General features: G+C 52.1%; 5 protein-coding genes across 5 annotated transcripts; 3 read left to right on the forward strand and 2 right to left on the reverse strand.

Annotated features, from left to right (window-relative positions):
* Positions 1-3,673: 3,673 nt before the first annotated feature.
* On the forward strand, positions 3,674-5,028 carry DUSP26 (dual specificity phosphatase 26; the record flags this gene model as incomplete). The annotated part of the gene is made up of 3 exons (XM_079547369.1): positions 3,674-3,852; positions 4,133-4,345; positions 4,833-5,028. 3 exons carry the CDS (start codon positions 3,674-3,676, stop codon positions 5,026-5,028), a joined length of 588 nt encoding a protein of 195 aa, XP_079403495.1.
* A 1,546-nt stretch (positions 5,029-6,574) lies between these two features.
* Positions 6,575-11,576, forward strand: RNF122 (ring finger protein 122; the record flags this gene model as incomplete). Its single annotated transcript, XM_079547336.1, has 6 exons — positions 6,575-6,599; positions 9,576-9,732; positions 10,553-10,598; positions 10,960-11,001; positions 11,306-11,388; positions 11,462-11,576. The coding sequence occupies 6 exons, from the start codon at positions 6,575-6,577 to the stop codon at positions 11,574-11,576; spliced, it is 468 nt and encodes a 155-aa protein (XP_079403462.1).
* Positions 11,577-12,547: 971 nt separating this feature from the next.
* On the forward strand, positions 12,548-15,985 carry TTI2 (TELO2 interacting protein 2; the record flags this gene model as incomplete). Its single annotated transcript, XM_079547545.1, has 7 exons — positions 12,548-13,116; positions 13,478-13,664; positions 14,140-14,232; positions 14,548-14,732; positions 14,818-14,961; positions 15,464-15,626; positions 15,905-15,985. The coding sequence occupies 7 exons, from the start codon at positions 12,548-12,550 to the stop codon at positions 15,983-15,985; spliced, it is 1,422 nt and encodes a 473-aa protein (XP_079403671.1).
* A 451-nt stretch (positions 15,986-16,436) lies between these two features.
* MAK16 (MAK16 homolog) lies at positions 16,437-19,027 on the reverse strand (the record flags this gene model as incomplete). Its single annotated transcript, XM_079547435.1, has 10 exons — positions 16,437-16,625; positions 16,901-16,957; positions 17,180-17,290; positions 17,499-17,573; positions 17,660-17,714; positions 18,030-18,181; positions 18,299-18,363; positions 18,480-18,589; positions 18,662-18,711; positions 19,013-19,027. 10 exons carry the CDS (start codon positions 19,025-19,027, stop codon positions 16,437-16,439), a joined length of 879 nt encoding a protein of 292 aa, XP_079403561.1.
* Positions 19,028-20,041: 1,014 nt separating this feature from the next.
* On the reverse strand, positions 20,042-25,822 carry SLC18A1 (solute carrier family 18 member A1; the record flags this gene model as incomplete). Its single annotated transcript, XM_079547523.1, has 15 exons — positions 20,042-20,155; positions 20,360-20,493; positions 20,669-20,788; positions 20,865-20,928; positions 21,062-21,113; positions 21,193-21,271; positions 22,742-22,837; positions 22,938-22,998; positions 23,089-23,132; positions 23,912-24,001; positions 24,209-24,301; positions 24,384-24,467; positions 24,672-24,730; positions 24,986-25,343; positions 25,603-25,822. The coding sequence occupies 15 exons, from the start codon at positions 25,820-25,822 to the stop codon at positions 20,042-20,044; spliced, it is 1,668 nt and encodes a 555-aa protein (XP_079403649.1).
* Positions 25,823-27,816: the final 1,994 nt, after the last annotated feature.

Genomic DNA, 27,816 nt, shown 5'->3' on the forward strand with positions numbered 1-27,816 from the left:
ACACTGAGCTGATAAATCTTGCCAGGGAGCAAGGAGTGAATCAGTCTGCACTACAACACCGCCGTTTATGGAAAACAAAGGGAGGAGGTGAGGCAGGGAGGTCTGGCTTGTGTCTGAGAAACTTCCCTTCTGCAGAAGTAGATTGCTGACACTCCTCACTGCAGCTGCCCAGACATTCCAAACCGTCAGAGATGTCATTATCTCAGAAGTTACTGGCTTTGTTGGAGACTTCTGGCTGCTTTACAAAGCAATTCCAGTATTGTTGGAATAAAAACATACCGACTACTAATCCTCTCTTTAAATGGCCAGTAAGTTCCCTACAGGCGATGCTCTGCCAAAGCGTTTATCCATCTAATTTTATTTCATGTTGGGCTTTTTTAATTCAGATTTCACCTCTTGTGATGGAAGTTGTTGGCACTTCTGTTTAGAAGCACAACTTAGACTATTGGGATAGGAATGGGGAGAGGGTCCACGTTAAAGCTGTCCACACAACAGCTGCAAATTTGTTTATAGGTCACTTGGCCGCTATGCTTTGGAGGGCAGAAGTGGGGCCTTTCTGCAGTGAGTGGCACCAAACCCTCTGCTCAGGATGAGACATAGGACAGGCTTTCCTGAGCTGGCAGCATTCCACAGCATGGAAATACTGGCTCAGCAGGGACAGGGCTTCCTGGGGCTGTCCCCTGTTGGCACCTGTGCTCCCCTGGGAGTCTGCTGTGGGGCCTCTGGGTGCATCTTCCCACGTGCTGAACAGGAGCCAAAGGGAGCAGAGGCAGCTGACAGCGTGCCTGGAGGGCAGCAGTGCACAGGGCAGCTGCACAGCGATGCTGAGTTCAGCCCTGGAGCTCCTGAGGTTGCATCCTAAGATGCACAACTATGCAGAAAGTTTTCTGTTTAATTGGAGTGCCATAAACTTGAGGGTGATTGTTTGCTCTGAAACAGCGCGTTTCCATTCCTTCTCAGATTGTTTTCTCCCCCCCACTCTCCTACTTTCTGATTTGTAGCAAACTTAAATTGAACACCAGCACTTCAAAGGGCTCTGCCTGAGAAATATTCGACTGAAATACTGAAGCACTTCTGAAATGAACAATGTCATTTAGAAGACATCAAAACAAAAAGCTTCAGTCTTCTGAGTTTCCTCTTTTTATCCCTGACTTTGGCATGACTGTATCAATAGATAAGACAGATTCCCACCCCCCCCCCAGGGCTTATTTCCTTCACAAATGAAGAAATTGTCACCAAACCCCAGCTTTGCTTAACAGACCCCAGCAAGGGAGCTCATCAGGGTCAATTATCACAAAGAAATGACAGAGCATCCTCCACAGACAGCTGCAGAGGTACGATGATGCTAACCATGCCACCAGCACCATTGCATCAGAGCTTTCCTTTCCCCTTCTCTGTCTGCCCGGGGCTTTGGTTTGCTGGAGGAGGAGTGAGAGCAAAGCTGCTATTATTGCTGTTGTTTTTGTCTGCGTAGTAATGGGCATTTATGTGCGGGTGTGTGCATGCCTGTACGAGAGCCAGCGTTTGTGTCCGTCTCCCTCATTCCTCCCTTATCCATCCATGCACAGCATGATATAAACAAACCTGCCTCTGGACATGTCATGCCTTAAAATAGATGTTCATACATCAGCCTTTCCACAGCAGCGGCGGCAGCAGCAGGAAGACATGGCCGACTGGATCTGAGCACACCACACGTTTGGAGCAGAGACATCTCAGCCCTCACCAAGGTAGAGTAACAGGGTGGGCGTCTCCTCCCTCTTGCGTGTCTGTCTGTCTGTCTCCGGGAGCGTGCTCTGCTCCAGGCAGCTCTCCTGCTACTCCCCTCCCTCTGAGCATGGCATGACAAGCAGAGGGGCTCCGAGCAGCCATGGGCAGAGCGGGCTGTGAGCTCTGATGGGGTGCCTATAGGGGGAGGGTGGGGTCTGTCCTGAGTACTCGGATGCGGGGCAGTTTCTCTTCCCCTGCAGCACTTCAGGCACAACAGTGTGCTGGGGGTGGGATGCTGGAAGCCAGCTCTGGGCCTGAGGTTAGAGCTGCATCCCCCCCCCCCCATAGGTATGGATTGCTGGTTTTGCAGCAATAAGGGGGTCTGCTGTTTGGCTCAGCACAGCCTCGTAATGATGACGTGGTGTTTTTTTTCAGACCCCTCTGTTGTTTGTTTCCTCATGCTGCCTATGGTGGCATGTGGCTGCGCTGCAGCCAAGGTCACCCAAGGTTTAAGGGCCCGGCACGCAGCCACACTGAATCCCTTTTCCAGGTGGGCTTTGCCAAGTCTGAATTCCCAGCATGAAGGAGTCCAAAATTCATCAGGGCAGAGAAGATGTGTCAGAGTGAGATCCAGCCCTGCTCAGAACTGGGGAGCAGTGCCTGGGACGAGGGTGCAGACAGCACTGACCTCTCTGTGCAGCTCCCCAGGCACAGGGCAAGGGGAGGAGGACACACAGGGGTCTCTGGACCCCCTCTGAGCTCCCCTATGTCCTTGCAATATTTTTCTCCTACGCACATTGCCAAGAAATGGCTGGAGGCTTCTCCATTCCATGCTGCTGGCTGCTGGCAGGTGCCCTGGGCAAAATGTCAGAGCAGGGAGATGTGATCTGCTCCAGCCCAGTGTCACTCAGCTTCCTCTCCCAGGGTCCCTGGGAGAAGTGGGCAGCACTGAGCTGCTGCTGGGGTTGCGGTGTGGGCCCTGGGGACATCTTCTGTCCCTCAGGCAGCTCAGAGCAGCAGCAAGATGGTGGGAAGGGGAACTGCATGGGGGTTGCATTGGTTGGGCAGCAGAAGGCAGCTCTGAGCTAATGCCTGGCTGCAGGGACTGCCACTGCTCCAGGGAGGTTTTCTGCAGATGGGTGACTTGTATCACCATGATCCAAAGGTTTGAGAGTGGAGCTGTGTCCCAGAGGACCGACTCTGTAAAATGAGCTTTCTCATCCACTTAACTCTTTCCCACCTGAAACCAGCCCTGATGTTCAAAAGCAGCAGCAGGACTGCTGTGCTCAGAAGGGGTTAATCCTGCACTCCCTCCCTGCAGGCTTTTGTGCCTGGTCTGCAGCAGTCTGGGCCCGGGCCAGGCTCTGCATGGTGCCATATGGAATCCTCCACCTGTTTGGGGCATTTCCTCCCCAATCCTGGTGGCTTGCCCAGAGCTGGCCGCCTTTCGTTGCTTTTGATCACAGGTTGGCAGCATCAGTTCTTGAGCTGGCTTTGTTCTGCTGGCAGGCAAAGCCCCCGAGCCAGCTCAGGAGGAAGGTGGTCCTGTATGGAGCATCTCTTGCCAATATGGCTTCAACCCAAAGTTGTGGAGCTGGAGCAGAACCTCAGCCCATGGAGACTCAGCAATCTGGCTGCCTCTCTGGCTTCCCTCCTCAGCCCTGGCATTGCAAACTGCTCCCCAGCAGTATTGCTTCTTGGAAGGGACCGTAGGTGATGCTGTCTCACAGTGGGAACCACTGGATAGCTGCCTGTACACTGCCTTCTCTGCAGGAAGGTTGGGCCTGGCTGTTTCAGGCCAGCAGCTCTACAGCAGGGCTGGAGTGGGAGCTCCCCATCCTTCTAACAGCAACTCCACCGCTTCCATCACAGGACCGTGGGTGGCAGCAGCAGCAGAAGAGACCTCCAGGCCACTCTGCGGCCTTCAAGACCCCACAGGTATGCCTTGTGGGTCTCGGCAGCTCCAATGGCTTTCCTGTCCCGGTTCTCCAGGAACAGCACCAGGTCACCGAGTCGGGGTGTGCGGGAGGAACGCAACCACCATCCCATCCTCAGCATCTTCGAGCTCGAACGGTTGCTGTACACAGGGAAGACAGCCTGTAACCATGCTGATGAGGTCTGGCCGGGACTCTACCTGGGAGATCAGTATGTATCGCAAGGGGATGAGAAGTGAGGGGATGAGGGATGGTTTTTGAAATGGAGGAGACTAGGAGAGGAAAGTTGGGAAAGTGAGGGAGAGGAGGACATGGGTTGAAGGAGGAGGAAGGACCATGTGCCCACGGACTGTGAGATTACCTATCACTGTGAGTTTGAGTTCAGCATCTTTCCTTCTCCTTTGGCTTTCTCAGATGCAAATGCTTGACCAGGACATTTGAAACTTCTCTTTAACCTGGAACTTTCCTGCACTGTTTCTCCCTCCCTGCAGAGATATAGCAGCCAACCGGCGTGAGCTGGCTCACCTGCGCATCACCCACATCCTCAACGCCTCGCACAGCAAATGGAGAGGGGGTGCAGAGTACTACGAGGGCACGGGCATCCGCTACTTGGGCATCGAGGCCCACGACTCTCCCTCCTTTGACATGAGCCCCTACTTCTATCCTGCAGCTGATTTCATCCATCAGGCGCTGAATGAAGGTCAGTGATAAAGAGCGCTGGGACAGACGTGGGGAGTGCGGAGGGTGGGTGGAAAGCTGATTGGCATCCTAGGAAACAAAGCTACTTCCAGGCTGATGTCTTTGCAGAATCATAGAAATATTAAGGTTGGAAAAGATCACTAAGGCAATCTAGTCCAACAATCTTCTGGTCTGGATCGCCTCCTCCAAAGAGGAGATGGGCCATATTAGAGCCCTGGCCCCATGGGTCACAGCCTCAGCCTGTGTCCAGCACTGTGGCTGCTCCTATTCAGACTGTTTTGGGAGACCCTGTTGCTCTGATACCCTTTGCCAAGGAGGGGACAACTGTGCATCATAGCCATGCTATAGCTGAGGCCCTACCTGCAGCCCTGGAGGCTGCACGCCTGACTTCAGCACCAGGATGCACGCAGCAAATTTGGATCCTCAGTAACTTTGTATTTGGGATATTCACCCTGCTGTGACACAGCCCCCCTGTGTTTTACCCACAGGAAGGATCCTTGTGCACTGTGCTGTCGGGGTGAGCAGGTCGGCCACCTTGGTCCTCGCCTACCTCATGATCCGCCACCACATGCCCCTCGTAGAAGCCATAAAGACAGTCAAGGATCACCGTGGCATCATCCCCAACCGGGGGTTCTTGCGCCAGCTGGTCGCCCTGGACAATGCCCTGAGGCTGAAGAGGAGCGCGTGAAGGAGGATGAGAAGGGCTGTGTGGTGGGAGCAGCGCAGTGCTCATCCCATACCACTGAGTGGCAGAGGTAGATAGGGTTTTCCTCTTGGTGCAGATGCTTGGCAGCTAATGGGTTCCATGAAACCGGTCTCCCCCAGCAGAGGGGGTCCACAGACATGCGAGCTATTCCTAGTGGTAAAGCATAGGCCCTCAACCTGTAATCTTGCCACTTAGGTAGGCCTAATGCATAGCCTCCTTCCCAGCCTGCTCATGCAGAGATGCCTCTGGAGAGACATGGCCCCACGTTTCAGGTTATTCTGGACCCCTGTTGGCTCCTGGAAGCCTTCAAGGGTTGGTTCTCCCGTGTGGCAGATGCATCTGCCAAGCCTGTCCCATCTCTCCCTCCCAGGAGACTGAAGCTGTGTGTGTTCCTTGTCTTGTTTCCCATTTGTTTTCGGTCTGTGCAGCGATGTGAATTAGGTCTGGCGTATGGTCCCCGGCAAACAGGCCTTTATTCATAGTGTTTGGGTGTCCTCCGTGCTTAGTGATAACCTGTACAAATAAAGGCAGTGCTAAGGAAGAAATCTGGCCATCCCTTGTGTGCTTTGAGACAGACTTTGTGTTCAGGCTGCAAATCTGCCATGGGTGTGGAAGAACATCGCCTTGGTGTGCTCAGGGTTAGGATGGGCAGAAGTCCTCCCTGATCCTCAGTCCAGGACACAAAGGGGTGAATCAGAGAATGAAATTACTGTCAGACTGCGTGTGCTGTGCATTGCTGGGTGTGTTGTGCACTGCTGGGTGTGCTGTGCACTGCTGGGTGTGCTGTGCATTGCTGTGTGCTGTGCATTGCTATGTATGTGCTGTGCATTGCTGTGGGTGCTGTGCATTGCTGGGTGTGCTGTGCACTGCTGTGTATGTGCTGTGCTGTGCATTGCTGTGGGTGCTGTGCATCACTGGGTGCTGTGCATTGCTGGGTGTGCTGTGCATTGCTGTGTGCTGTGCATTGCTGAGTGTGCTGTGCATCACTGGGTGCTGTGCATTGCTGGGTGTGCTGTGCATTGCTGAATGCTGGCAGTGCCCGGGCATCTCTGCTGGGAGGTCGATGAGCAGCGAGGGATGCTGCTCATCGAGGGAAGTGTCTGATCATGCCCAAATCTCCTTTGCATCGCTTGCACAAGGCTGAGAGTCACTGGGAGCTCAGCGCCTGCAGCACAGCTCCCCGGACAGCTGATGCACAGAATCACAGAAGGGTTTGTGTTGGAAGGCACCTAAAAATCCTTCTGCTCCCGTTCCTGCCATGGGCTGGGATATCCCCCAGCAGCCCCATCCAACGTGCGGGACGTCTCGCAGGGATGCACGATGCTCTCCTCCCCGGCGCAGAGCGGGGCTCGGGGCGAGCAGAACCCGAAGCTCCGAGACCGGGGGCGGCTCCGGGGGCGGCTCCGTGGGCCGGGGCGGAGTTTGAGGGGCCGGGGCCGCTCCCTGCCGCCCGGCCCGGCCCCGCTCCCGGCCATGGCCCGGCGCTACGCACGGCGGAGCCGGTCCGGCCCCGCGGAGCCGCTCCCGGATGCCCCCGTTCCAGTGGTGCCACGGTGAGAGCGGGGCCGGGGTTTGGGGCTGCAGCCCTAACCGGGATGGGGTTGAGGGTTTGGGGTGGCTCCAGGCTGCTTCGCGTCCCGGGCGGTGCCTTCTGGCTTCTCCCGGAGCTCCGTGGACTCGGGTCAGGGTCAGGGTCAGGGTCAGGGTCACCTCCCTCTTGTTTCTGGTTCACTTCCAGAGCTCCAAGCCCACTGCTGATGAAACTTGCAGCGTTTTTGCTCGTGTTGCTCCAAATGCAAACCCTTCTCCCACGTGTCTGTGGAATAAACTTATGTTAGTGGAGCCGAGGCACGGCTCCTCACTCTGCTCCTGGCTGAAAGAAACTTACAGAAACATGGAACTGTTTGCACATGTGAGGGAGTTCTGTTTAAACGAGAAGTGGTTGATTTTTATGACTAATAGCTGAGAAGCTGAGCTGGGAATTCCACCATCAAAGCTCTGCCTCAGCAACAAAGGCCGGGTTCTTTTAATTTATGGAGGGGTTACAGCCTTTGAAGCTAAATATAATGCAACCAGTGGCTTCCTCTGCTGTAACGCAATGCCCTGCGTGTGCTGTGCAGCTGGGGTGAGCAGTGCTCCTGCAGGCAGGCAGGCTGCCCGTGTGCCAGCCGTGGGTTGCCCTCGTGGGCTGCATTAGTGCTCCTCAGCAGCAAATGCAGCAGTCCCAGGCACAGAATTTGCTTTGGGAGGCTCTGAGCGGCCACAGCTCTCCCAGCTTCCTCCTGTTTGGGCTTTGGGCAGCGCTGAGAACAGAGCCTGCCCTTGTGTAAAGGCCAGGATGTGGGTTTAGGACTGGCCTTAAGCATCTGACGTGTGTGTTTTGGCCTTAAGCCCTGACCTCACAAATATTTAAGTCAATGGTGTCCAGCAAAATTGCTTTGTTGTATACTTGTGAGGATCGTCGCAGAATCGGGGCCATTGGTGCGAATAAACGTGATATCCAGCAAAGAAATTGAGTTTTCAACACAAATAGTTGTGCTCCCCATTTCATAACAGAAGGTATGTGCTGCGCTGGCCTGGAACTGCAGCTCCTCTTTGGCATCACAGCTTTTCCTCCCATTGCTCAGCTGTTCTCTGGGGGATTTGGTGGTCCCCAGCCCTGATCTTTGGTGGGCACTGTCCCTGCTGTGAGCTGTTGGCACAGGGCAGGCTTTTGCAGGAAGCCCATTGCAGCATCACAGCAAAAATTATATGGAAGCTGCATTCAATTTTGGTGATGCAAAGCTCATAGCTTTTGTGCGGGAGTGGAAAGAATGGTTTTATTTAATGACCTGCTGAGTTTTCCATTTGTTTGATTGAACAAGAATTGGGGGTGAGGGAGAAGCTGTGCTCAGCACAAACCCCATGCCTGCATCCAGCTCACAAAGCACTGCACAGACAGAGTCACCATTCGTGCCTGCTGCTTTCCAGGCCTCTGCCTTCAGGTGCAGAACTGGCCCTGGGGAGGCTTACATTGGTTGGTTTGGGTTTGGTGCCCATCGGGCCTTTGCTGTATTAAAACCAGATTTGCTCTGTTCCTCTCGAGCTAAAAATACAAAAGCCTTTGTCAGGCAAAGGGCTGTGCTAATTAATCCCAGCACCAAATCAGCGCCCGTCCTGCTAATAAATTCCATTGGGAAGAGATGCAGGAGCCGGGGGGTCTGGCTGGAACGGCTGGGATTGCTGCTCCAGGACTCATCCTGCTCCTTAGCTGGGTCAAGCACTGCCCGGAGCTGTGCTCCCTTCTGGCCCTTGGGAATTCCTGAGCGCCTTTTTAGCAGGAATGAACCTTGCTAAGCTAGTGGGTCTAAAATTAACCCTGCCAGCTGTGTTGCGACTGGCAGGGACGTGTCAGAGCTGCTCCTCTCTGCTTCCTTCAGTACGGGGCTGTAAGTTACAGCTTCTCCTCTCCTACCTCATCTGTGCCCCTGCTCCGTGTTACTGCTCTGCCAATCCCAGTGTGTGAGTGGCAAAGAGTGGGGACAGCCCTGCATTCCCATCAAAAGAAGGGCCAAATGGGACTCAGCTTCCCAACCCTTAGCTTGTTTTGGGGCTGCTCCTGGTGCCGTAGTTCTTGTGGCAGTGGAGCTTTTCACACGTGGAAGCAGCATTGCTTTATCTGCATGCTCATGGACTATGATCGTTGCCACAACTGTTCTCCTTTTGGTCACCTTCAAAGTGAGCCTTGCTCCATCCCTCAGCACTGCTGAGCAGTCTGTGCACCCTGCACACAGCATTACCTCATGTGCTTGTTCCGTGGGTTTTTTTTTTTTAAAGCTGAGATAGTTCTTTTAATATATTTTTTTCTTTTCCCCCTGCAATCATTTCCAGCAGGGGAAAAAAAAAATCCCCAACAAAAAAAAACAAACAAAAAAGCAACCCTTTCCTATTGTCTTTTCCTGCACCTGGTGGTCTGGAGAGCAGAATGCTGGGAGAACAGCAGCCAACAAACAAATCCTCCCTTTCATGCTCCATAGATGAGTGGCACATAGGCTGCGTCAAGCAATTACAGGAGGCAAAGGCCAGCAGTGGCTCTGCCCTCTGTAGGCAGGAAAACCTCGTTTCCTGCAGCCTAGATGCTCACCTGATGCACATCCCTGAGCTGGATGCCTCCCATCCTTCGCAGTGCACAGATCTGCCTTGGGCACATCATGCTGCTGGAGAGCAGCTCAGCGTCTGTGGAGATGCAGCAGTCAGTGCTGGCAAAAGAAGTGGTGCTGCCCCCGCAGAGATCTCTGATTTCCAGCCCAGAAGACAGTGTCAGGGCTTTTGTTAGAGGATGGGAGGCTCTGGGGATTGCATTGGGAGAGTACAGATGGGAGTGAGCAGGAGCTGCACACGTCTCCTGCCCTGGTCTGCAGGGTGACCTCCTACCCTGTATGGCATATCCTGTATGGCATGGCAGAAGGTAAGTTTCATCTTCTTCTGTTCTTCACCTCTTCTTCCTCTTTTTTCTAATCTAAATACTGAGTTTTCTTCTCCCCTCAAAGGGTGCTCCTGCAGTCTGGGGCTGATTTACACCAGTAAACCCTGCACGATGCCCCCCATCACATTCCAGGACCTGCCACTCAACATCTACATGATCATTTTTGGCACCGGCATCTTTGTCTTCGTGCTCAGCCTCATCTTCTGCTGCTACTTCATCAGGTGAGCCGGAACCCTGCAGCACTGATTGCTGTTCTGATGTGGACTCATCATCCAGGAGCATCCGCAGCGCCTGGACCACTGTGCCCATCACTTTGTCCCACTGCACAAGAGCTGCTCATCACAAGGCTCTGTCCCAAGGATTGGGGCCAGGCTCAGTCCCCTGGTCCCCTGTGGCAGAGCAGGGCAGGAAACGCAGGAAGGGGCTCTTGTTTTCCAGGGGACCACGCAGAGCAATGCATTGTGTTGGGCAGGGGAAGGAGCAGTGCTGCACAGGAGAAGGATGTCTTTCCACTCCCCTCCCAGCTCAGGGAAGGCTATTTTTAAACTCAGCAGCAGCAGCTGGCGTTTCTTGTGGGCTCGAGTTGCTCTGTCCTTCACTGCAGGATGCCTCAGCCCCACTGCAACCCTCAGCCATTTGGGAGCTCTGGGAGCACACCTCAGTGCCTGGCCTGGGGGAGAAGTGAAGGCTGCAAGCATTCTCATTCCCCCTATGCTTTGCTGGGTTGCTCTGCAAGCAGCTCTCTCCTCTGTCTGTCTCGGCCAAGGTCGTGGTGGGGCTGGGAGCTGCCAGTGGGTGAGTGCTGGAAATAGGGCGCTTCCTGTGCCGCGAATGACTTCCGAAGGCAAACAATTGGGGCCGTCGGCCCTTATCGCTGCCTGCTGCTGATTCCTGCAGGTGGAGCAGAGCCCTCGGCTCTGCAGGAGAGGGGCTTTGGGAGGGGGACTTAGGGAGCATCCTGGAACTGTATCCATGCTGTTCAGATGCTCCTCTTGGGGATGCTGTAAAGTTCACGGTGCTTTTTTTTCTCCCCATCTCTAGCAAACTGCGGCACCAGGCACAGAGTGAGAGATTTGGGTACAAGGAGGTAAGGCTGATGGCTGTTTTCTGCAGACGCCTCTAGAGATGTGGGGTCAATGTAGGAGGTGGGAGCAGCTGGTTGGGATGCAGCAGGGTGTGATGGTTCTTGTCCCCAGCTTACCCACCAACACAATGGGCACACAGCTGCGGTGCCCAGCTCAACCTGCCCCTGCCTGGCTCATTTCAGTGAAGCTTAAGGGCTGGGTCTGTCCCACAGGAGCCCGGAGCCCCATTTGAGGTGGCTGATGAGCACACGGGCACTGTTTGTCCAGCTTGGACTTTTCCCAGCTCCATGCTTGCTTCATAGAAACCTACCACTGGATCAGTCCCCAGCTGCTCCTGATACTCATCTGCTGTCTCCTTCCCAGGTGGTTTTGAAAGGCGATGCCCGGAGGCTGAATGTGCATGGGGTGAGTATGGTGCATTCATCACAGCTCCATCCTTTGGGCTCACATGGAGCTGAGGCTCCTGGGGTTGTATGGTGACAGAGTTGGACAGGGATGTGTCAGCATCAGGCTGGAATCAATAGTTCTGGGTTGAAAATCAGGAAGCAAAACCCTTCCTTGAGCAGCGTGGGGCTGGGAATACCCGGGGAGAGGCATTCCAGCAGCAGGGCTTCCCCAGCCACAGCATTTCTAGCAGGGGCTGTGCATGGACATCACTTTGGGTTCCATGTATTCTTGCTCACCCTCACCTCTTTCTCACCCCCTGCAGCAGACCTGTGCCGTCTGTCTGGAGGACTTCAAGGTGAAGGAGGAGCTGGGGGTGCTGCCGTGCCAGCATGCCTTCCACCGAAAGTGAGTACAGGTGTGTGGGCAGCAGGGGATTCCTTTCTGGGGATTTACATCCTCCTACGTCTCTGCTCCGCAGGTGCCTGGTGAAGTGGCTGGAAGTGCGCTGCGTGTGCCCCATGTGCAACAAACCAATGGCAGGTCCAGCCCAGCCCCACGCCAGCATCGGCACTCTGCTGGATGAAATGGTGTGAGCGGCCCCACCGGTTTTCGCAGGAAAATGAAAGCTTAATCCTGAAGGATTTGGGGTTTGTGAGCCGGGGTTTGGCTCACGGTGCGTCGCTTTGTTTCGGGGAGGGGGGGTAGGGGGTGTTTGTTTGTACCCCAATGTGCTCTGCAGGGACCGCCTGGGTGGAGCTGAGTTGCTCCCTGCTCAGAGCGTTCTGTACCCCAACCCTCCGGACTCTCAGCCTCCCCCCCTTTTGGGGGAGAAATGTAAATGTACAGGTTTGCGTAAAACAGATTAAACGGATGTTTGTCAGTCGGGCTGAAACGCGAGTATTTGGTGCGGGGCAGAAAACAGCAGGGCTGCGCAATAACGTTGAAGCGCCCTAAAATACCCTGAAAACGGGAAAACCCAGCCACGAGCTGAACCCAAAACCGACACGAAGTTCGTCATTTCGCTCCTGTAATTAAAACCCGTAACGAAACACGTCTGCTGATTCGTCAGCTGCTGATTCGCCAGCGCGACCCTCCGGCGCTCAGAAGGGGCTGTGCACGTCGTAACAGAGGGCGCACACGTCACGCAACCGCGTGCCACTCCCATTCATCATTCGCTATGAACCGGAAGGATCGAAAACGCGGCCCTCCGCGCCCGCCCCTACTGCCGCGCACCTCACCCGGAGCTCACGGCGAGGCGGCCTCTTTTCGTTGTTCCCGTTGTCTTTTGCACCTTTCGTCCCCCGCCTACGGACGCAGCTCAGTTCTGCTCTCATCGCCTTTCTACGCGTCTTCGGGTCTGCACGATAACTCAGTACAGCGTTCTTATTACCTATGCTAATTTATTCGCGCGGCGCCACGCCCACTTCGCCATTTACAGCAGAATCTGATTTTACGACAGTGGCGCGCTTTGTGGTCGTGGCGTGGTTTACGGCAGCGTGAAGGCAGCTGCTGTTCGCTGTGAGGCGCTGCGGGGCTTTTGGAGCGGCGTAGGTCGCGCGGTGCCATGGAGCCTCAGCCGCCGGCCGAGCAGGTGCTCCGGCAGCTCGGCCAGCTCCTCTCCCAGCGGCCCGGTGTGATCACGGAGCTGGGAGCATTGCTGGAGGCCGCGGAGCCGCGGTGGCTGTTCGGGGCCGGGAGCCCCGCCGCGCTGGGCGAGTTGGCGGCCGCGCTGAGCGCCTTCGCGGCCCTCCCGGAGCGCGAGCAGGACGCGGTTGAGCTCCGCGACGGGGACGGCGCCTACGCGGCCGCAGCTGAGAGAGCAGCCGATGTCGGCGTTGTGTTCCTGCGGCTCCTCGCTAAGCTAGAGGCTGCCAAGGCCGAGGAGTCGCTGGGGCCCGCCGTGGAGCCGGTCCTGCGGCGTGTGATGGGGCACATCTACGTGCTGGCGGTGACGCACATCGAGGAGGCCGCCTGGAGCGGCGTCAGGTCCCGCGCTGTGGCCACGGAACTGCTGGGGGCTCTGGTACGGGCCGCGGGCTGCGGGACGGTGGCGGAGCTCCTTCGGGGGAGGAAGGAAGAGGAGGAAGGAGGATTCGCGGCGGTGATGAGGCTGCTGAGGCCGCGGCTGGGCAAGTGAGTGGGAGGAGCGGGTCCTGAGTGGGAAACGTGGGGAGATTTGGTGTGTGACTTCGTGCAGGGTGAGCTCACGTTAGGAGGAGGGCCGCAAAAATGATCCGAGGGATGGAACGTCCTCCCTGTGAGGGCAGGCTGAGGGGTGTGCGGCCTCAGGAAGAGGAGGCTCTGGGGAGAGTTCGAAGCAGCCTTTCAGTATCTAAAGGAACAGACTCCTTAGTAGGGTCTGTTGTGATAGAACAAGGGGAAATGGTTTCATACTAAAAGAGGGGAGATTTGGGCTCAATATAAGGAAAAAGTTTATTGCAACTTCCAACTCAAACTATTCAATGATTCTCTGGGCTCCTGTTTGTATTCCTAGAGACACCTGGAAGCGCAACCCAGCCACCAAGCATGTCTTCTCCTGGACACTGCTGCACATCACCCGGCCATGGCTCAGCCAGCACCTGGAGCATGTCCTCCCTGCATCGCTGCTCATCTCGGATGACTTTTGGGAGGAGAACAAAGTCCTGGGTGTGCACTGCCTGCACCACATCGTTCTCAATGTGGTAAGGGGAAGTTGGATCTCCTCCTGGCTGTTGTTTGAAGGAAGGGCGGGTTGGATACCTGTCAGGTTTCTGTTCCTGGTTCTTCTGTTAACCTTGTAGTTTTCCCCCTTGCTCCGTGCTGTCTCTTTTTAAGTTTGTATTTCTCCTATCTGTTGCAGCAAGCAAAGATTTCCTTTGCCATATTTTGAATTCAGATGATGCATGCATCAACCTAACAATGATTTACAGGACGGGGTATTAAATTAATGCCAAGGGAACTGCCAAGCAGCAGCTGGGGAGGCAAGGGAAAGTGGCTGCTCCTGTGCATGGCAAGGTTCAAGCTGTATTTGCTATGGCACCTGGTCCCACTTTCTTGTAAGCAATGTTCCTGAGTGCTGTTTTCACAAAGCCTAGGTTTGTGAATACTTCCCCTCTGATTAGGTTAAGTGAGCACAGAAGGTGATGCTTGGGAATAATGTTGTGTGCTTTCTTTCAGCCAGGTGCTGATCTGTGCCAGTTCAACAGGGCTCAGGTTGTGTACCATGCCCTTTATAATCACCTCTACTCACGAGAGGCTCCTCTCATCCAGGTAAGATAGCAGAACTTAATTTTAATCTGCCTTATGTTATTGCATATCAGCCCTACGTGGGGTAGGCAGCTAAAAGCATGAGGAGGCAGAACCTGTTTGCTCACAGTTCAGGTTGTTAACAGCAGGTATTTGCATCCAGGGGACAAAGTAACTCAGCAGATTTCAGGAGCAATGTCAAAGGTGGCGGCAGCCTTGCTGAAGAGGCCAGCCAGGGGGGAAGCAGGCAGAAAGTCTATGGGGGCTGCAGCTGTAGGGGCTGGAAACTGCGTATAATTTATGTCAGAGGGACTGCACAGGTTTCCCATCCTGCACCAGGCAGTACTGCTGTGCCTGCTGGACTTGCTGCCTGTCCTGGAAAGAGCGCAGCGGCAGCGGCAGCAGCCCAGGCCAACCTCACCCTGTGATGAGGTGTTGCAGCTGGTTCTGACCCACATGGAGCCAGAGCATCGGCTCGCACTGCGGCGGGTCTATGCCAGAATCCTGCCTGCCTTTGTGCAGAGGTGAGAGCAGCAACCACAACCCTGCAGGACCTTGTTTTGTCCCTGGTATACATCTCCCTCCTCAGTGCGTGCTCTGTGTTGACAGACTTGGCATCCTGATAGCACGGCACCTGAAGAGGCTAGAGAGGGTTATCCTGGGTTACCTGGAAGTCTCTGATGGCCCTGAGGAAGAAGCCAGACTGGGAATACTGGAGACACTGCAGTGCACCATAGAGCATGCTTGGCCCAGGTATTGGTCTGGGGTGAAGGATGCTGCAGAAAGCATCTCCTGAATGGATATCGGCCCTTTCAAAGCTAGATTTAGTGTTATCTGAGGCAAAGGCCTTGAAACCTGGAGGGAAGCTTCTCACAGGGAGCAATCACTAGCACGACTGCATTCCTGAAAAACCCTGCCCAAAAGTTAAATCTTTATTTTTTTATCTTTTTCCTGCTCTAAAAGCGTAACCTTGCCTAAAAAGTCAATCTATGTACCCTGTGGCAGAGTTGTGGAGCAAGTCCTGTGCTGTTAAAGTTACCTCTGTGTTCAGGGCCTGTGTCTTTCCTCTGGTGGGTGTTCAGAAAGAGGCAACTTCCTTCAGCCTCATCACTGAAGCATTTGTTTCCTGTAATCCAGATTCACGTGTAAATAGCCACTAACAACTTCTGCCTGGAACTGCAAAGCAAGGCTGTGCTTTTGCCTGGCTCACAAAGAGGTTTTATATTAAGGCATGCAACGCTCTTTCCTTTCTCAGAATGCCATGCAGGCTCCCTGTGCTGCTCAAAGCCCTACTGAAAATGATCTGGGATGTCCACACTGACCAGGGCTCAACACCAGAGCCAGTGAGAGCTGCCTTGCTCCAGAGAGCCACCGAGTGCCTCATCCTGCTGGATCGGTGCTCTGAAGGACAAGTGAAGGTGAGCTGGGGACCCAGTAATAATTTATCTCTGCTCTTCCCCCTTAACAAACAAACAAACAAACAAAACAACATGGTGCATGCAAGAGCCCATTTGTTTCTTAAATCCAACAGTATTTCCACCCACCCTGTTAGTACTTGGCTTAATTGATAGAGGACCTGATATACAGCAATGGATAATACACTTTGTATTGATCTCAAGGGCATCTGAGCACAGCTGATTGCACCATACATCTCAGTGTGCCAGGGCAATGGAAGCTGATGCTTTTCCTGTTTCAGATTCTGCTGGAAGGTGTGTACAGCTGCTGTGAGGAGAACCATGTGCGGGAATGCATCAGGAGAGTGCAAGAGAATACGTGAGGCAAGACAAGGTTCATTCTGCTTTTTGTACAGTAAAATATCTTTTTTTTATTTAAGTTACTTTGTCCTTCTCCTCTTTTGTCTCACACCTCCCTCAAACAAGGTTTGCTTCAGTGCTCTCCTAGCCCCAAGCAGGCTTCTCCAGCTTCAGAACAAAGCAGCATTGTCTCCAGTCCAGGTTCTTTTGTGGAGCAGTCCTTGCTGAGCCTCATGTGGTTGTACAGAAGTTGGGGTCTTAAAACTACACTTTATACAACAGTTGTACAGACTTGCTGCGATTGCCTGGGCTCAGGACAGAAATCCTCACCTCCTTTTAAAAAAAAAATTATTAGGTTACAATATTGAAAAAGCAATTTTTGATAATCCTGTTTGAAGTGGTGAAAGCTGCAGTAGTTCTAACGGACACATCTGGTGTTGTCATTCAGCAAAAAAAAATGCAAGTTCAGGAGAGTCAGGACACTTTTGTTTTGGTGGCTGGCTCTGTTTCTTCCTCATACTCTATTTCAATGTAAGGGCGTTTTCTTCTGGTCGGTCCTTTCAAAGGAGTTTTCCCCTTAGATTTGGAGTGAGATGCTTTCTTCTCTGTTTCTTCCTCATCTTCCTGCTCCTCTTCACTACTTGTCTCTAACTTATCCATGTCCTGAGGAAGGAAAAGAATCAGAGCACACTGTACAACTAAGCCTCCGATTCCTGCAAAATTATCTTGTGTATCCAATTCCATTTTATAATTCCTGGCTCCCAGCTGTCTAGCCAGAGCAACTAGGCCGTGGTGGACACTGTGCAGTCCTCCAACTGAATCATTATATCCCACAAATGTGATTTACTGGCTCCTATCCCATCACCAGAGCCCCCAGGCCGGCACAGATTACTTCCAAACAGTTTAGCTTGACAGTTTATCCCTGCTGCTTCGCTTACCTCAAAGTCACTGAGGTCACTGTCATCTGCTTCCACAAACTCTCTTTTATCTTTGTCCTGTAGGAAACAAAGTCAGAAATGGGCTGAGAAATACCCCATCACAATTCACAGTGTAGCAGCCAAAAAGACCATGACCTGCCCATGTTTTTTTCTGTATCCACCGCTCCTGATCTGTTCCCCTCCCTTGGCACTAACACTGAACACTCAGTCTGCAAGTGAATTAGAGCTGCTGCATCTCAAGGGAGGGTTAGCTGTGATGCTCTGGTTGAAAGCATTTACCTCATCATCATCTTCTTCCTTTTCCATGTCAGACTCGCTCTCACTTTCTGCATCCTGTTGCTGTAGGGCTTTGTCAAAGGCATGAATGGGGAAGTTGTAAATGTCTCCATACTGAAAAGAAAACAACAACAACAAAAAATACTTTCTGTAAGCCCAGGGGGAAGCAGGCATTGGTAGCAGAGTCATCTGAGGCCTGTACAGTTATACCATAGCAGGCTGAAATAGGCATTCCTGAAGAATAAGGAGCTCAGCATCTTGGGAAAGGACTGAGGCAGTAGAAGCAGTTATACTGCTGTGTTCTGAAGGCAGTGACTCTTACCGTATCCTGCTTCAGTCTCTCCAGCAATTCCTTCTCAATGGCATTATCTAGCTGAGCAGCAATCAGGGCTTTCTCCTAAGAGAGAAAAAAAGGACCTGTGTCAGTTCTCTCAAAGGCATGAGAAACAGAAGCAACAGACAGGAGATGACAAGAGTCGTTACCTCTCTCCTCTTCTCTCGCCTTTCAATCTTTCTGCTTAATGGAACAATCTTCCTCCTGCAGGGAACAAGAGCTGCTTAATGAACCTTTCAGCCTCTTGTGTAGCAGATGGGCAAATGCTTGCTCAGAACAACAACCAGCAGCTGCATCATTAGAAATGCGGATGTAACGAGTTTAGGTGCATCTATCTATGCTGTTACATCAGTTTAAAGCTGGTTCATTTAGAAGCTGGCCAAAGCCAGCAGGAAAACAGCACACTCTGCAGGTGCAGTGGAGCCAGGAAAGGGCTCTGCATACAGCCTGTGGCAGCAGCTCAGTGCACAGGCAACAGCCTTAAGTCAAACCAACACAGTCACTCTTGGTGTCACTTACTGTCTCTTTAGAGTCAGCTTCCGGATGCGGATGAGGTACTGAGTGATCTTGGTGAACCGCTGCTTGCATTTGTGTCGGATGAACCGTGGCCAGTAGATGAGATTCTCATCTATCTCCTCCAGTGCTTTCTCATAGTTCTTGCTCAGCAGGACCTGGGGAAAATGGGAAGGGTGGAGTGAAGGGGACTTGGAAGGAGCTCGACTGCCCCCCGCCTGTAGGTACATGATGGTGGAATGTGCTTGGTTAGCAGTCTGCTCTCATCAACTCACCCGCTCCCACAGCCGACGGGGAAACGGAGCGCGCTCTATGGTCTTCATGTACAGGTAACATCGGCCTATAGAGAAGAACATGACCCCACTGAGACCTGAGCGTGGAGTGGGGCACAGAGCCAGGCCCCCAGGTTGTTTCCACAGGCCAAGGGCTGTGAGCAGAGGCTGTCTCAGCACTCACCCTTCTCTTCACGGATGGTTGCATACTGACTGTTGGCCAGCGGGCAGGAGGAACGGTTGCACAGCCCGGTCAGGTTGTATTCATTGCGGCAGAAACTCTGGGTTTTGGTCCTGGAAGGGAGAGCTGTAAGATGGAGCTGTGCATTGCCTGGGCTCGCTACCCCTACATGCACACACACTCACCTGATCTTGTAGGAGCAAAACTGCTTGTTTCCGAGCGTGTCCCAGACAATCTGCAGGGACAAACCACAGGTCAGCAAGCACCCTAGGACCCTGTAACCCCTCCAATCCCCGGAGCAAGCAAGGCTGTAACAGAGGGGACCCACACTGCAGGGAGAAGATGCAGCATAACCAAATCCCCTTTACGTTGCCCCAGCCACGCTCCTGCCTCTCGATCCAGCCGCCTCCACGTGTTATTTTCCCGCGGCTGGGAGGGACTGCCCGAGCCGGACGAACCGACCCAGCCCCAGGCTAGCCGTTAATTATCTGCGGCGGGGGCGGATGGAACGGAACCGAACCGCGCGGCGGACTCACGTCGTCCGAGTGCATGGTGGCGCCGAACCGCGCGGCCTAGAGCGCCGCCATCACCGGAAGGGGGCGGGGCATCCGGGAGGCGAGAGTCTCGCGTGAGTGTCGCGAAGCTTTTTGCGAGGGTCTCGCGAGAGTTGCGGGGGTGTCATGGCGGCGGCGTGAGGCGCGTTGCAGGGCTGCGGGAAGCGCTGCGCGGTGTGGTTCCGTCAGCTGGTGGCTGGGATGTTGCAAAAATGGACGTTAAATGGAGCTACTCGTCGCGATTGGTTGGGATCGCAGACGTCCCGTGGCCTCATCTCAGCTAAAGGTGTCTGCGGTAACGCTCTGTCACTGTAATGACAGGTGAACTCAGTGACCGAAGCAGCGTCTAAAGATTTAAAACTTTCAGCCTTATATTTAAGTGAATTTCTCAAGAGTTCTTCACGAATGGTAGAAGGGCAGTACAAGCAGCCCTTACGTGAATAGAAAGCACAGTCTGTACTGAGACAACAACGAACTTTTAAAAACTGCCTTCGAGTGAGCATGGAGCACATGAACAGGACAGAGCTGTCTTTATTGGATCCTGCTGATACAGAAAGGTTTTGTGCTGGGGATTACAGCAGAACTTTGGAGGAAGGGATGTCCTGAAGCTGCTGACTTCATTTTGGTTTTCTCTGGTGCTTTTCTTCCAAAAGTAATAAGCACTTAAAAGACATTAACGAATGCAGCTCGTGTGGGAGAGGTGTTGGTCTTATTCCTATTGCGTGGGCTGGCAGCCCAGGACAGCATGGCATCATTCTCTACATTGTATTTTTTTTACATCTGAGGTGGATTTTGTGTGACCTTCCTGGATGTCACCCAGCAAAGGGGTGACAGAGTTGGGCAGGGAGCCTCCAAGTGCATTTCCTGATGTAGATTGAGTGCCAGGAGAACAGCTGAACGTTCAGCCCATGTCCGTCCTGTGCCTACAGGTCTTGGGTTATTCCTGGGTGCTGAGAGATACATTGCTCTGTGAACTTAACATAGCTTCAAGCAGGACATGCAGCCTTGCTGCTATTCCACATTTTCTGCCTCCACATCACTGTTGTCTGGGAGAGGGAAATCCTGCAGGGTCTTCTGAGCAGTGGAGCTTTTGGTTTGCATGGGGCATTCCTGGCTTAAAATTGCCTACATAAAGGAGAGAAGCGATGTTTTAGTAAAAGTGGCCATTAATTTTAATAATAAATGGAAGCATTACTAGCTTTAGAGAAAGCCCAGGGAATACAAGCTGTGAAATAGGAGGATCCAGTCCCTGGCTAATTTATCCTAATTCCTTCCACATATCTCTGGATTATCAAGCTCCTATACTTTAGGGCAGTAAAGTACACTCACTATCTTCTCCTCTTTAGCAGGAGGGCTTCTCAAGAACCAGCAGAGAGGAGCATAAGCAATGTTGGTAACTCCAATGATGACCATCAGCCAGGGAAACCCAATAGCTCGTACAATCGCACCGCCTGTTGAGGGACCTGCACATTTAAATATGAACAAAGGCTCAGGAGGCAGGAAAAGAGCAAAAGGTGCTCTTCCACTTTGGAAGGGATCTAAAGCCTGCAATGGCTGTGCTACAGACTCAGTGCCAGTTGCTGCCATTGGACACTGGGTGGAGGAAAGCATTGAGAACAACACCCCACGGGTCCATACCAATTGCAAAGCCCATGCAGAAGGCAACATCTGCAATGGCATAGACATTGCCATAGACAGAGGTGTGGCGAAGGTCCACGAGGTAACCCATAATAGGCATCATGGAGGAGTCCACCATTCCTGCTCGGAGCAAGCATGAGATCATGAGGTATTTTTCTCAAGGCAGTGCTGGGAATTGTACAGACTGACCACTTACCTATGGCGAAGCCAAGCCCACCATTTGGGCCAATCAGCCCATAAATATTTTTTGCCAGGGGCACCTTAGAGAGGAAAGAGAGAAGGTGCGAATGAGGCCAGAAGAGCTTCAAGGTGAGGAGGCACAGCATAGTTCTGTGAAACAGATCTGTGGTGCAATTCCCTGAGCAGGTCTTAGAGCTGCCCTGAGGTACTCACACAGAGCAGACTGATCCCCACCACAGCCATGCCAATCAGGGAGCATAGCCACCTGCAACGAGGGCAGCAGAGGGTAATTCCTTCAGTGTGTGCAAGCAGGATCCTTGCTGAGACCACTGCTATTCACTTACCGGCCTATTTTATTAGCCAGGAGCCCAAAGAGATTGGTGCCAATGAGGTAAGATATGCTGGCCGGAAGGAATGCCATCCCTAGGGGAAAGAATAAGAGAGAATGTGCAATCTCTCTGCAAATGCAAAGATCCAGCACACACAGAAGGTGTCTCTAGGCTCCATGTTGCTTCTCCTTGTCCTCTGTCACGGCCCTATTGCTCCTCTGTGAAGGCAGAGAGAGGCACAGAAAGTGAGTTTTCTTTCTGCAGGGTGAGAAACTGAGTCACCCAGATTTGAACCAGCTGCAGCCAACTGCAGAGCTTTCTGTGCCCATCCTTCTCTCCTGTCATCACTTCTTCCTTGTCCATCTTTCTCCCCTTGCCTTCTGCTTTTGGCTGAATAAAGAGGGATAAAACAGCTGCTTGAATGTAAAGCTTAGCAATCGTTATGAGTCAAAAGTCAATATTTGAACTGCTTGCTGATTTACCAGTTGTTTATTTTTAATATACTCTCCTGCTGACTATAGATAAAACGCATCAGCTATATTTCACTGAGACAACTTCCTCGTTGAGACACGCAGAATTATATTTAACTTTCTTTCTCCTCGTTGACAGCTACAGAACACTGTTCATTCTGCAGGTTTAGTCCAAGCTCTTCTGTTTTATTTATTCATTTTCCTCATAATTATGGAAGTGGGCAAACGAAAGCATACAAGTAATGAAGTTCTTTGTGTTTATGAGAGGTTTTTTGGTAGAGGGCTTTGGTTGAAGTGTATCTAAATGCAAACCACTCCCAAATCTTGGGTACAGTGCATCTGAGGGTTTCTTGCTGCCAGCTTACTGCTCTCTCCCCATTTCTGGGTAACTCCAAAAATCCCTTTGATTTCAACAGTGACCAGAGCAGCTCTGAGTGCCCCGAGGTGCTTCCTTACATTCATCCACCTGTGTTCAATCACACAAATCACCCTGAGCTCTTACTGGGACGGATGCTGCTGCCTGACCAGGGAATAACTTGATTAGGAGGGTTATCTCAGCGCTGTTGCTTCCAGATGGCAATTCAGTTTGGGTTCTAAGTGTTGCCTGGGGTGTCCCCCAGGTTATTTCCCAGCCAACTGGATTTTAGAACAATTAGTTTTTGTTTTTTATAGGACAGTGCTATCTCCATATCGCATTTTCAAGGCAGCTGGTAGTTAGCACACACCATCTCTAAATGGCTGTGTTCTACTGAGAGCTGCCTCTGCAAAACCCAGCTGGCTGCTATGACTTCAGCCCAGCACGACACTGATCTACTCAGCCTGTCTTCCACCATTATTGCTGTGGTAGGGAGACTGATTCTATACCATTTTTTCAATAATAGTGAAAAGCACGTTGTATAGCTACCACCAAGGACATTTCCAAATGAAATTGGAGCAGCACACAGCCTGGCATCGCTCTGTGGGAATATGTTTTCTTCCTTTTAAGATGATATTAGAGATATTCAGCCCATCCCGCAGTGCCCAGCAGGACCTGCTCTGACCAAACTGCATCAATCTGCCGCTGAGGAGTGAGGACTGCAAAGTGGAGCACCTACCAAGCTGCCATTTGGGGGAGCACATGGTTTGCATCATCCAGATGGGCAAGGTGGGCTCGAGCATGGCCACCCCCATGTTGGAGAAGCAGAGGGCTCCTGGTGGGGAGAAAATGGAAAAATATCTGTTTAAAGCTTCTCTTGCTGCTGTTTTGAATAGAAATAAGGAAATGGGGCAATGTGGGAATGCAGAGGTTACCTGCAGCCACCAGCACGTAGGGGTCCCGCAGCAGGGTGAGCACTGGTGTGCCTCTGGTGCTCTGATTGAGATGGGGGTTTAGGGAGCTGCAGGTGGGGGTCCAAGCCACCCCTCACCTGCAGCATCTCCCCAGCGCTGTGCCCATGCTCACCTCAGGGGAGACCTTGGAGGGCTGCAGAATGCAAAGCTGCAAACCTGGCGGGGGAAAAGGAGGGGTAACAGTGCTGTTAGTATTGCTCCAAGCTAAATTTCCCTGTGGTTTTCCTTCAGAGGGGCATCAATCATTGGCTGAGCCCCAATGCTTTTGGGGCGTCATCCAGGGAGCTGTCAGCTGGGGGATTTCAAATGGGGCATAGCCAAAATGAGACATGGAAAAGAATGGGATGAAAAAAACAACCTTCAAGCATAGGGAACCTACATTTCACTTTCCAAAGTCTCTTACATGCTCCATTAAAGATGTCTTACATTACATCTAGGCAAAGATGGTAACTGTGACTGTAATTTAATTAGCTTAACACTTCCCACTAAAAATGTGTGTTTCTGCTATCTGTAATTCTGAATGCTGTCGTGGCCTGAATCTGTAACACAGCTACAGAGAGAGAATAGGGATTGCCATTCATGGGCAACATCCCATTTCTTTGTATTATGATGAAGATGCTGCAGGCAGCACCACGTGTGCCTTCTGCAGAGAAATTCTGTTCAGAGAGCTTGACTGATGTGCTATTTGAGCCATTAAAGCAATCAAGGGGGTCATTAAGTAATGAGGGACTAATTCTTACTGTATTGCTATGTCACACATCTGGTGGTGGGAAGCATATGGTTTAGCAATAACAGAGTAACTGATGCTGTATTAATTGTGAGAGCTCTGAGAAGTTCTTTCTGAGATGGCTGCATTTCAGTCTTTCCATGTCCTCTGTTTTAATGGTTGGGTGAGCTGTTTGCTTCTGGATTGGGTTAACTACATGGTCCCTCACCTCCATCCAGCAGGGCTAAGAATGCCAGGACCAGGAAGGGGGAGGCTTTCCCCACAAACTCGTACATCACGCTGCCAAATGGGGCCCCGACTGCAAGGGAAAGGCTGTGTTACCATGCAGTAGGCAACTGGCTTTAGCCCAAACCCACGTCTAATGATGGACTATATTGGTGGAGCCACTGGAAATGGATGGGGAGCAGAGACTGGGACCCCCCATCCCAGGGCTGCTCAGCAGCACCAAGCAGCAAAGCATGGGGATACTGTGGGTATAAAACCCCCAGCAACCACAGGTCCTTACTCAGCACACCCAAGGCCAACCCTCCAAGAGCGATGCCCATGGCGTTGCCTCTCTCAAAGTCATCTGTGTAGATGCTGGCCAGCATGCCCAAGCCTGGGAGCAGAGAGAACCGAAAGTGATGACTGAACCCAGCTGGCACAGGGCTTCACAGCATGCAGTGACCCAACACGCTCACCTGCAACTGATGAGAAGGAGGAACCAACGCCTTGTAGAGCACGAGCGATGAACAGCAGCGTGTAGGTGCCAGAAAATGCAAACACTGCAGGAGGAGAAACACAGTGCCCAGCAGAGCTGCACATCTAAAGCCCTGTTAAGGTGCAGCAGCAACCACTTGTGCCCGGCTAAGTCCTTCCCTGTCCCCAGCTTCTCATGCATAGGGACAGAGCAGGTGGTTGTCTCCTTTGCTGCTTTCGTTTTGGGACATCCTGCTGTGTGTGGAGGGCAAATCAGGGGTGGTACTCACTGAGCGTGGAGAGAAACATGATGACGAAACCAATGAACATGGGAATGTGGTATCCTATCCTGGAATGAGAGAAAAATATGTCTGGTAGAGCTATGCCTATGTGCATTGAAATGTTCTGATGTGATGTTGAATAACAGGGGAGGCTTATTTTATAATGCAAGCTTGCAAACTATTTGTAGGCTCTTCAAAAAGGCAAAATTAATTCTTATTGTGGTGCTTGCACTCTTCTCCTTGCAATTCTCTCACCAGATGCCATCGTTATGTGACTGCAGATCTTTGCCACTTGACTAGAACGCAGTAGATTGCAGACGTACCTGTTGGTCAGCAGCCCCACGCTGGGGTTGACCAGGAGCTGGACGAGAGCCTTGGAGGCAAAGAGCAACCCCACACGCATGTTCTCCTGCGTGAGGAATTCCTCACCCTGTGGGCAGCCATTGGGTGATGGGGAGCTCATAGGGGGATGCTGTGGGTGCCTGGCGCTGGTCCCTGTCTGCAGCTCCATAGTTCTGGGGGAGCCCAAGGTCATCGTGGTGCTGGTGTCAAAATAGGAGGACATGGGGGAGAAAGGAGGATCTTCGATGGCTGAGGGAGGTGACTCGGGTTGATGCGGGGCAGCAGAGCTGTTGGCACCTTCGTATTCTATTGTATAAAGGAAGGTGGGGATGATAGGCACTGGGAAAAAAGCCAAGGAGAGTGTTCATCAGTGGGTTTGCTTGAATTTGTGGCTCAGCATGCATATGAACTGGATGGTGCTAGCTCGGTGTCGATGCTTGGACGCTCCTTCACCCATCCTTCCCCACGGCTGTCCCCATTGCTGTCTCATTGCCTGTCCCCATTGCTCTTACCTTGCCTGTCCCCACACCCGTCCCCATGTCTGTCCCCAGCACGTGCTGACAGCTTTTTGCAGCCATCCCTGCAGCGCACGCCCTACCCACAACAGTCAGCAGCATGTTGTCCAGCAGCAGTGCGACGAACACCACCACCAGTGCCAGCCTCCGTGATGCCCGGCCCCGTGCCAGCCAGCTCTGGGACGTGGGGATGGCTGCTGGGAGCATTGCTGGGGCTCGGTCCCCTGGCTCTACTGTCAGGGCCAACGATGTCCTGCAACCTTGGGAGAAGATGCTGTGGGTTAGCACTTCGCTCAGGTTCATGACTTCTTCTTATCCCCTATGTGAGCTGGGTGCCGTTCTGAGAAGCAGAGAGTTCCAGTTTTGCTCTCAGACTCCACTTTTATCCAGCTCACGTTTAATGCTGCAGTCAAGAGATGGAGGCTCCCCAGCCTTTTCCATTCTCTTGAGACATCTTGTCCCTACTGCAAACATCATCTCAGTCTTCCTTCGAAGACTCAAAGCATAAATCAAGCTGGTAGCTTATCTGTACTAATCTCTACATCTTGTATTCCATGTTTGTTCTTTGGAGGTTAAATTGGATCTCAAAGGAAATTTATTTCACTTTGCATGTCTTTTCATTTGACCTAATAGAAATGTCACAGCAACATGCAGGACTTAAAAGCCTAACGTACAGGATTAAGGTTGGCACTTGTTCAGTTATACTGAAATATCCATCAGAAGTCTGTACTGAGCCAACTTATCAGTTAGCATTTGGGTTCCTATAGCTTGTGGCTGCTTCAGCAATAAAGCAGCAACATGAGCAGAGTCTGAGCTATAGCTTCCTCCAAGACTCCTGTGGTTTCCTGACATCCCAGGCAATGACATTTATCATTTTATTCCTGAAGAAAAGAGCAAAACCTCCAAACCCTGTATCATCTGATGTGAGTGCCATGCAAGTCACTAACTTGAAAAACAGAGCGGGCTTCTCATTGTCCCCAAGCACCTCCAAGCAATAGCAAGGACCAAATAATATAATTAATGCAAGAAAATAGATATATTTATGTATAAATCACCAGGAAGAAGAAGTAAAGAAGCAAGGAAAATAAAGACAAGCAGGCTGAAGCTGCCCTGAATCTCAAGACCAAACCCCATCCCTCTCAGTGCAAACCTGTTGCATGTAGCACAGCGACAGAGCCCTTACCCCTGGACGCATCCCAGTGTGCAGAGCTGACAGCAGAGTGCTCAGAGCTGCTGCTCCCAGGGAATTTATTGCAGCTCTTATCAGGAGAGGGTATGAGCATCTGTCTCCCATGGAGATGTAGTTGCAGCCCTGCAGCTCCTCCTGCGTCAGAGCAGGATGGGGGGACGGGGGCTCCTTTATGTGTGAGTCAGGATTTGATAGAATCATAGAATTGTTTGAGTTGAAAGGGATCTTTAAAGGCCATCTAGTCCAACCGCCCTGCAGTGAGCAGGGACACCCACAGCTCCATCAGGTGCTCAGAGCCCCATGCAGCCTAACTTTGGCTGTCTCCATTTTACACTGCTCTGGACAACCTGTTCCAGTGCTTCACCACCCTTATCATAAAAAAAACTTTTCCTTATATCTAATCTCTCTCCTCTTTTGGTTTGAAACTATTTCCTCTTGTCCTATCACAGCAGACCCTGCTGAAGGGTCTGTCTCTTTGGCAAAGGCTGCACAGGGAGGTGGTGGGGTCACCATCCCTGGAAGTGTTCAAGAACTGTGCAGATGTGGCACTGAGGGACGTGCTTAGTGGGCATGGTGGGATGGGTTGGGGTTGGACTTGACGATTTTAGTGTTCTTTTCCAACCTCAGCAATTCTTTTATTCTGTGGTTCCACGGTTCTGTGATTCTCTCTGCCATTGAAGCCATTTGCCTGGCTTCTGAGTGGCCAAAACCCTCTGAGTAACAAACAGGAAGGCAGGAGCTGAAGTCTTTAAGTACATTTCATGAACTGAGAACTGAGCATGGAAATCACTTTCTGACCATCTGCAGAGCTCCGCTCCCACCTACCGGTGAGCTCAGACCCTCAGCCAGCACAGCTGGGAGCTCCAGCTCCTCCAGGGATTCGTGGGGATGGCCATCACTGCCACCTCCTCATCCCCACAGAGGTCAGGGCATCATCCCTTCGACAGCCAAAAGAGACTGCAATGCCATCCGTCTGCATTGGGAATGTTTGCTCATTTCTGCTTTGGAAGCATTTCCATGAATCCATCAGACTTTTTTTTTTTTTTTCCGTTGACTTCTTTTTAACCATTTTTTCCTTTTTTAACCCCCCGTTTTTTTTTTTAATTCA

Source organism: Tetrao urogallus (genome assembly GCF_951394365.1).
Source record: "Tetrao urogallus genome assembly, chromosome: 27".
Classification (NCBI taxonomy): Eukaryota; Metazoa; Chordata; class Aves; order Galliformes; family Phasianidae; genus Tetrao; species Tetrao urogallus.